Source organism: Enhydra lutris, unplaced genomic scaffold, assembly GCF_002288905.1.
Source record: "Enhydra lutris kenyoni isolate GAN:26980312 unplaced genomic scaffold, ASM228890v2 scaffoldscaffold33, whole genome shotgun sequence".
Classification (NCBI taxonomy): domain Eukaryota; kingdom Metazoa; phylum Chordata; class Mammalia; order Carnivora; family Mustelidae; genus Enhydra; species Enhydra lutris.
In genome coordinates, this window is record NW_019154117.1 from 4,814,375 (window position 1) to 4,823,994 (window position 9,620).

At 41.9% G+C, this 9,620-nt stretch overlaps 1 protein-coding gene across 4 annotated transcripts in view; it reads right to left on the minus strand.

The window, feature by feature from the left end:
* The window catches only part of LOC111153545 (RIC1 homolog, RAB6A GEF complex partner 1), a 160,811-nt gene extending 153,581 nt beyond the window's left edge, over positions 1 to 7,230 (minus strand). For all 4 annotated transcript variants that reach the window (XM_022512620.1, XM_022512622.1, XM_022512621.1 and 1 more), the window contains exon 1: positions 6,880 to 7,230. In XM_022512620.1, the coding sequence (XP_022368328.1) occupies positions 6,880 to 7,023 (144 nt within the window). In that variant the 5' untranslated portion in view covers positions 7,024 to 7,230. The remainder of the gene's footprint in view (positions 1 to 6,879) is intronic.
* Positions 7,231 to 9,620: the final 2,390 nt, after the last annotated feature.

Here is a 9,620-nt window from a genome sequence, read left to right on the forward strand (position 1 = left end):
CTAAAAAGATACTAAACATCCTCAGTCATTAGGAAAATACAAATTAAAGTCACATTGAGATACCACTACAAACCCACTAAATTGACTAATAAAAAAGACCTAAAACAGCAAGTGTTGAGAAGGAGGTGGAGAAACAGAAACTACTTTGCTGGTAGGGCTGTAAAATTCTAGCAGCACTGCCCAATAGTTCGGCAGTTTCCTAAAAAGTTAAACATCAACTTACTATATGACCCAATAGTTCCACTCCTCAGTATCTCCCCACAAGAAATGATATATACTCTTGCAAAGACATATATACAGTTGTTTGTAGTGGCATTACCCATCATGACCCCAAGACAGAAACAACCAAATATCTATCAACTGGTAAATGGATTTTTAGGATGTGGTATAGCCACACAATGGAATAATACTCAGCTATGAAAAGGAGTACCACAAAAACAGTACGCTAAATGAAAGCCAGACACAAGAGACCACACATTTTATGATTACCTTTATAGGATATTTCTAGAAAAGCCAAATCTAAAGGGACAAAAAGGCCAATTGGTTCCTGGGGCTGGACTGGGAGAAGTTAAATGCAAATGGGCATGATACTTTTTGGGCTGCTATAAATGTCCTAAAACTAGACTGTGATGATGGCTGTACAACTCCATAAATGCACTAAAAATCAGTGTACATTTACAATATACTTCTTTTACATTTTATGATATACTTTATTTATAATAAAGCTGTTAGAAAATTAAACCACAACAAATTCTACTGTATACCCACAGTAATATTCAAAATCTCATTTGTAAATTTATGTATGATCTATTATGGATATAAGGCAAATCACTTGGGGAGAAAGGTTTGAGATAGCAACTCAAAATAAAGCAATTATAATGAATTTAAAAGAAAGGTAAGATACCTTGATTCCAACTAACTGGTGCTTGATAATCAATAAAATATTTTTAATTAAGTAATTCACTTTGTGGCAAGCATGAATTCTAGACTATTTTTACATACCTTTAAACTGTAAATTTAATCTAATTTGATAAATTGCATATTTAGCAATAAATACAATGCCTTAACACAGCATTTCCTACACCACCATTTTAGGGGACAGTCACTGTACTATTTAATCATATAGTGAGAAAATAATTTTTCCAATTCTTCTTCAATCTTTTTGATTTAGGTAAAGAGGAAATCTGTGAGTGGTGCTAGCTTACCTCTAAACACTTCTCGTGTATCTGCTAACTGCTCCTTAAAAGGGCAAGAGCCTTTGGCAGGAACCTAGATTTTCATTACATTGTTTTCATTGTTTCCTCATACAGTAACCCTGTATTCATCAAAGGGGTGCTAGCTTTCCATTTATTGTAAAGATAAAAATTACTTTGAAAGAGAATTTCAAGTTTAAAAGTTACAAGTACTATAAGGATAGGGCAAAAGTCATGAATGGGGCATGTGAAGGACTTAAATACAAGAAACACTGCTTCCCATGATGTAAAGCACCAAGTCCACATTAAAATCAGAGTCCACATTAAAGCCAGATTAAAATCAGTCCACATTAAAATCAGTTAACCTGTAATATGGATCACATCGATGATTCACAAGCACCTGAAGAAGACGGGTGAAATGTCTTTATTTAAATGTTTATACTGCTGCTTTTCTGGGGGAGCACCCTTTCCACAGATCACTCAATATAAACACAGACTGGGAGCCAAGAGTTCAACCGGTGGTTATAAAACTGCACAACAGTTTAAGTTTTGGTAGAGGACCCGTTACCATGTAGCACTCTTCCTCCCTAGCTTACAGAGTTATCACCGGCATACAGCACTGCAGAGGTTTATGTACAGCCTGTTGTTTGATGCACTGGTGTCTTGCAAAATGTTCACCACCAGAGTGTTAGCTGACTCCCGCACCCCATGTTTATCCTTTCTTTTCCATAGTGAGAACATTGAAGATCTACTCTCTTGGCAACTTTCAAGTATATAAAACAGTACTGGGAACTAGTCTCATTATGCTGTACATTGAATCCCCCGAAATCACCTTACAGCTGAAGTTTGTACCCTTTGAACAATTCTCTTTTGGCCACACCTCCTAGCCTCTGGTAAACCACCATTCTCGTCTGTCTATGCATTTGGCTTTTTTATATTCCACAAATAAGTGCCATCGTACAGTATCTGTCTCTAATTTTACTTAACATAACGCCCTCAAGGTCCATCCAAGTTGCTGCAATTGGAAAGCTATTCTTATTTCTTGTGGCTGAAGAATATTCCATTGTGAATATATACCAAATCTTCTACAAATAAGTGCCATCGTACATTATCTGTCTCTAATTTTACTTAACATAACGCCCTCAAGGTCCATCCAAGTTGCTGCAATTGGAAAGCTATTCTTATTTCTTGTGGCTGAAGAATATTCCATTGTGAATATATACCAAATCTTCTTTTATCCATTCGTCCACTGACACTTAGGTTGTTTCCCTATCTTGGCTACTGTGAATAACACGTACTACTCTTTTCTAATATAACTGAACTGTATATACACGTATACTTTTCTAATATAACTGAATATAATAAAAAATACTTAATTCACTTTCATTTAAATAACCCTAAAGTAACTTTTTCTGACTTTAACTTGTAATTTAATACTACCATGTTTATTTTTATTACATGTCAACATTTAAAAACCTTCCATTTATTAAACCTTTTAAAAAATTCTGTGCTATGCATAGGATACCCTAAATTATTTTTAAAATATTTATTAAGCATATGCTTTTGTACAAGGCATTATGGGTAGTACGAAAGATCATTTCTGCCCTCCAGAAACTTAAAATCTAATGGGAGAATTAAATCATGTGTGCAAAACTTACAATACAAAGATTAGTTCATCAAAAAAAAATGAACCTTTCTGGTTATGGTAAATAATGACTCAGAGAAAACAGGATTTCAACAGCAACTAAAGGACGGATGATATTCTGATAGGCAGAGATGGGGCAAGTGAGCATCCCAAGAGGGGAGCGGATCTGATAGCAAACTAAGGAGTTTGAACTTCATTCTTTAACCAACAATGAACCCTAAAAGACTTCCAAGCAGTGAGTTCACACAGAAGGCTCTCTGGAGGCAGTCCACAATAGAACAGAACTGAGAAAGTAAGAAATGGGAGAATGGGAAAATCTAGGTACAAACTGAATGACTTTCCTGAGGTCCACAGGTAACCATATACTTAATCCCACAATGTGGCTGCTTTGAACATGTATTTCATAGTTCTCTATTACTAGCATACACCAACAAGGACGTAAGTTACTAGTTAGGTTTACTCAAAGACACATAATTAATTTCATAAGCTCAGTAATTATTTGCATATTTCAGCTCTTTATTAGCAACCCTCACAGTGATAACTCACAAAATTCTCATTGATTATCAATACACTAACATCTTTGGATAAAGTGTTTTGTTACGTTTTACATGCCCCTTCATTCCCTTCATACATCACCTATTTATGCAATCTTCCATAGAAGGTGTTCAAAAATACTTTTAAGGGTAATTTATATATATGAAATTATGACCTGAAAATGGAGATAAGACTAATTTAGAATTACAGCATTCTAAGGTATCATTCTGTGGTTCACATACGTGGACTTTAATATTTATACTTCAATAGCATATTAGAAAAATAATTCTAGGCTCTCTAGTATGTACACAACACCCAAACACCCCCACAACACCCAAACTGAAACTAGTCCTTTCACAAAATCCTTAGCAGAAATAATGGTCAACTGCTCCGTCAATTAAGTCATACCTTTACCACCCCAACCTAACATAACAACCTAACCTAACAACCTAACCTAACAACCTCAACCATTTTTTAAGCATCCTTTTTTGGGTTCCAGAATATATGGATGATCCCTGTTGTAAACTCCTAAGCAATTTTTAGAACTTCTAAGTAGAATCACAAAGTAGAGAAAACAAATTTACATCAACATGTTACAATGAAAACAAGTTACACCTTCACACTAAAAATGCTTCTCTGTCTCCCACCCACTCCCCCTGCTTGTGTTCCCTTTCTTGCTGTGTCTCTGTCAAATAAATAAAATCCTAAAAAAATTTTTCACTAAAAAAACCATAAAATGTACACAAGTTATTCTTAGAGATTTTACTGTAATGTTTTTATAGTCTCATGACTAATCAACATTTTAAACATAACAATTCTTTTGGACAGTTGAAAAAAAAACAGCTTAGACTATTAAATGCACATTTTCTCTTTAAAAATTCATCCCGAAGTGACTTTAACTAAGAGAGACCCAACAAAATTTCAAATAAGCAAATCCCATTATATCTTTACCTCTTCATGCAAGTCTCTCCTTGTCTCCAAAAGTCCTCATAGCAGCTTTTAAGACCTCAACTCCATAAAAACCCTTCTTTAGATCTTCCATGTTCACTTTATTCTATAAAATTACCTGTATGTATAATCTCTCTCCAAAAGCAAAGCTTTCATCTTCTCAGGTGAACATTTTAAACCAATTCACTCTACTGCACATTAACTGATAACTTCTCAATTTAGCTAGAGTTGCTTTCATCTTTAAAGGAAGTTTGCTAACTGAAATTGATTTTAACTTAGTTTCAGTAAGTTTAGAAATTAAACAAAACGAAACCCAAAAAACTCTGAGTGAAAAAAATCTCAAGTAGAAGAGGTTCAAAGCTGGAATCCGTCACCTGTTTCTCATCATCCCAGCTATATAATCACGGACTTTAAAATCATCTGATCCAATCTTTTTTTTTTTTTAAGATTTCATTTATTTATTTATTTCTCAGAGAGAGAGAGAGAGAGCGCACAAGCAGGCAGAGACAGAGAGAGAAGCAGGCTCCCCGCTGAGCAAGGAGCCCAATGCGGAACTCCATCCCACGACCCCCTGGGATCATGACCTGAGCCGAAGGCAGCGGCTTAACTGACTGAGCCACCAAGGTGTCCCTAAAATCATCTGATCCAATCTTCATTTTTAAAGTGATGAAGCTGATGCCAGAGATCAAGGTTAACCATAAAGTCTACAGTAACATGCAGCCTCCCCTAAGGTATACCTGCATTTCATTTAACCCGGTACTTGTGAGCCCACAGAGTCCCTAGACCTAACTGCACATTGTGTCTTAATGGTAGTGATCCCAGGACTTCCGTAGAAAGTAGGTATCTGTATGTGTAGGATGAAAGCTTAAAGGAAGGAGTAGTAGTTGTTTTAAATTCCATGACTGCCTAATTTACAGAATATCCAACTGCAAAAGCAAAAAACATTTTTAATAAAATATCCCTAAGAAAGCTGAGGTATATTTCTGTTTCTTTTAAAGAACGATAAAGTAACCTACAGGCTTCTGGTCTATTCATCCTTCATACTAAGTTAGTTAGTTCTGCCTAAACTTAAATTAGGTCCACCTTTTTAGAGATAGTTAAATTTCAGGCTGTTACATTAGAGTATAAATTCATACTAAATTTAGAATACAACTTAACACTGAAGTTCTAATTACTTTTTCTGCAAGCTACTTTAAAGATAATACTTATATATGCCCAAAGAAATAAAAATTATTCTACTGGCTACACAACGTAAATGAATTAGTATCTCATTTAAAAACCAAATGATATACAATATACATATTCAAAAACGAAATCAAGCACCAGACTGAACTGTCACACTGCTGGTTATGTAACAACCTCTTTTGTCTTGATACAAACTTAAAAATTAAATCGGCCCAAACTTAATGGCAGTCTGATTTACAGCCTATGACAGCCACATAAAAAGATACCAGAAATATCTAAATCCCATCATCACTTCTACCAGGGCTGTGTGTGAGAATAGTCAAGGGCTTTACCTAAGTATTCAAATGGTCAGTACAGACAGTAGAGGGTTTTCACTCATTTAACTCAAGCCAGTAAAGCCAGTGTGCCACATAGATGTAATAAAGCCAAGGTCACAACCTATTTCCACGCGGACAAGTTAGCTATAAAAAGGGAAAACTTCACTCTGACGTCGGTTAGTACCGCCTTCTTTGGGGAGGGGAAAAAAAAAAGAACTTTAATTCTGTCGCTTTTATAGACTGACCTAGAGCAGCGTTCCCGGGAAATGGAGAGTATCCCATCCACCACTTATTTTTGAAGTCTCCCCCCACCCCCGCTTATCTACTCGGTAATTAGATACACGAATGAAATACCAGGACTCGCAGAAAGCAAACACAGAACTCAGTTTCATGCTTTTCCCCAATCTGATTATTTCCAGGTGTTAAATACCCGGGAGCAGCGCGGACAGATTTGAGTTCAACTCAAGCTCCTCCGAAGCCCCCAGTAATTCTCCAACGCAGAGTCCAAGAGCAGCAGAGAAGGACACTAGCCGGAGAGTGGGCAGATGTTTGGGGGTGAAGCGAGGAGCAGGACAAGCAGACCACTGGTAAAACTAAAGACTCCTGGCTGCAGCTGCTGGAAATAAGTTCTCGCAGGCCTGGGAAGTCTGGCACTGGGTGAAGCCCAACAGGCTTTCCCCAACTCCCGAACCACGGCCTGGAAAGCAGGGGAGGGCTGGGAACTCACAGCTCCCAGGTTTCTATTTGTGGAAAGTTTAAACAAATTCGCTCCTCGGGGAATGGGGGAAGGGAGCGGAGGGCAAGTCTGGGCTCGGCCGAGGGAGCGCGGGGTGTGCGCGGTGCGCGGCCGCCGCTCCGACGCGGGGAGGCGCACGGCTTTTCGGCAGCGGCCGCCGCATCTGCCCGCGAGCCCCGGCCGAACGGGGACGCGGCCGCGAGGAGCCGCGTGTCCGGCGCCGAGGGGCAGGGGCGCGGGACTCCGGGGGGAAGTTAAGGGCGGGACCGTGCCGGGGCGCCGGGGAGGGAGCGGCAAGAGGCGGCTGGCGGCTCTACTTACTCGGCTGTACCAGATGCTGAGGCGGACCGGGGCCAGCACGGCGAAGAAAGTCCTCTGGGGGTCGGACTGAACGTGGAAGGGCGCCTCGGCCGGGGTGCCCAGAGGGCACAGCAGCCTCTTGGGCCAGCCGCTCAGGAAATACATGGTCCGCGCGGAGCCGCAGACGCCGCGGCGCTCGGCGGCCCCCGGCCCCGTCCGTCACACTCAGCGGCCCGGGGCCGGACGCCCGCCTCCCACACCGCCACCGGCCGACTCGGCGGCGTCGGCAGCGGCAGCTCGGGGCATCTGCCCGCTGGCCAGGCCGGGCCGGACCGGGCCGACGCGAAGCTGAGCGACGAAGGAATCCTCGGGCTGACGGGGCCCACTGTGGGGGAGGAAGGGGGAGGAAGAGTCGGGATGGAGAGGGGGCGGGAGGAGCGCGGAGGCCCGCCCCGGCCCGGCCCCACCCCTTCCTCGCGCCGCACGGGCGTCACCACGCCGCGCCGCGTGGGTCGGGCCGGGGAGGGCTGTCGCGCGCACGCGCATTGGAGGCTTCTCCCCTCGCTCTGCTTTCTGAAGCTCCGCCCCAATCTTCAAGAGCCGCCGCCGCGCTGCGTCAGTACGCATGCGCTTTTGCCCCCTTCTTGCCCCTTTGAGCCTCCCACTTGCAATCTGGAATATTTTGTTTGGGCCGGGTGGGCGGGGCAGCAGCCTGAGACTTACAGGAAAGTAGGCCGAACTGGGCGAGACGCCGCTGCGGGGTGACTGGGCCCGCGGAGCACGCCTCATGCCAGGCCTAGCCAAATTTGACTTCTTTTCACGGATTGGTGAGGCCCGTGGGGCGGGGGCTGGGAGGGTTTGCGCCCTGATCAAGTCACGTGACTTTCCCTTCCGCCCCACCCCTCCACCTCCACCCAGGTGCTGGGTGGTGGGGTCCTGGGCCCCGTGAACCTCTGTTGTGTGCCAAGGTCTGCAGTGAAAGCTCGCGATAGAGTTCCTACCCTCATGGAGTTTACAGCCCAGAGGGGGACTTTATTTAATCCGTGAATAAACCACCTACCATGAATGTGTCTCAGACTTTTCCTTCATGTTTCCAAATCTAGCGTGTAATTTTTGAATTCAGTTTGTATTCATCTGTGCCTTTGCCAACCACAACGTTAGACAAGGCAAGTCTCTCTTTTTTGCACCCTCAGTAGAGTATATGCTGTAAAAGACCTGGACATAATTTCTGAGCTGGAACGGACTTTAGGGTCTCTGTAGTTGGTTGTTTAACTTCTGGACCCCAGGGATCACCTTAACAACTGTTTCTTTTTAAATATTGACCCAGCGATTACCTTTGGATAGGAGGACGGTGTGAATGGGGATGGAGTGTAGGGGGCGCCTAGAATAAAAAGCTTGCTTCTCATTGTTCGTTCTTTTTGTTCAGTTTGCATTTTTCCATATTTTTTAAAATTAAAAAATAGTTGAATTAACCTAGGTTTAAAGCAAATGTTACATTAAAAAGTAGCAACATAGCAGAGGAAGAAACAAAGTAACTTAATACGTATCAGATGTAGCCTTGCAGCTGGTACTCATAACAAAGAATGTAACTTAATTTTTTTAAACATTCACTGCATTCCCCAGAAGGTGATCAAAGAACCCAGGATTCCTCAAATCAAAGCTGAAACTGCCTCACCTCTCACTGGCCTCTTGTGGTCAGCCTGTGTCTCCTTCCTGGTGTTTTTTTTTTCCAACATCCAACAGAGCAGCCTGGCACACACTTAGAATAGTAAACTCTGAAAATATGTGTCAAATGAAAATTGGAAGGAAAACCCTGATCCAGCTGAAGTACACCATCAGACAAATAAAGAGACCCTGGGAGGTTTCTTGACTTAAAAAAATAAAACTGTAGAACAACAACAGCGTTGCATCATACTTTTATCTGACTTACTCAGATCTGGCTATACTCTTGGCAGAAAGAGAAAATGAATCAGTTACAGTGCAGCAATTCCTCTAGCCATTTTACTGAGAATGTATTTGTCCCAGCTCCCTTTGAGAGGGACTTTGTGCTCGTGTGCCTTCTGAGAGCATCTTACTGCACACATGTGTAATATAAGGAACTTATAAGTAATTTTTTTTTTGCACTCAGTTTTAACTTTACTTGCTGAGGTTATTTATTTATTTATTTATTTATTTTAGAGAGAGAGGGAGAGAATCTTAAGCAGGCTCCACACCCAGCGCAGAGCCTGAAGTGTGGCTCCATCTCACAACCCTGAAATTATGACCTGAGCCAAAATCGAGAGCTGGACTCTTAACCGACTGAGCCACCAAGGTGCCCCTACTTGCTGCCTTTAGAATCTAATTCCCTCGCTACATTCTTGTGGCACTTAAGGTTTACAAAGTATTTTCAAATACATGACTTGATTTAGTTCCACAGTAAACCTTCAATGAGGGTAATATTGGTGTGATATTTATTCTCATTTTCCTAATGAGGAAGCAGGACCAGTGTGTTGGAGGAGCCTGAAAAGAAGTGCTCCTTTCTGCAGAGCCACTCGTCTTGAGACTTGATTGAATTGAATTCTGCTAGCGGCTGGAGGCAGTGAGGGGCTAGGGGGTGGGTGAGTGCCATATTTGATTCTCCTCAAGCCCTTACTTAAGAGTTCCACATTGTGGTAGAAACCTTATGAACTGACTTTTCCAGCTTTCAAATATCCTATTCTAACCTTACTTTGTAAAATACACTAGCAAGTCTATGCCCTCGATCTTCCTTCTATTCCAGCACC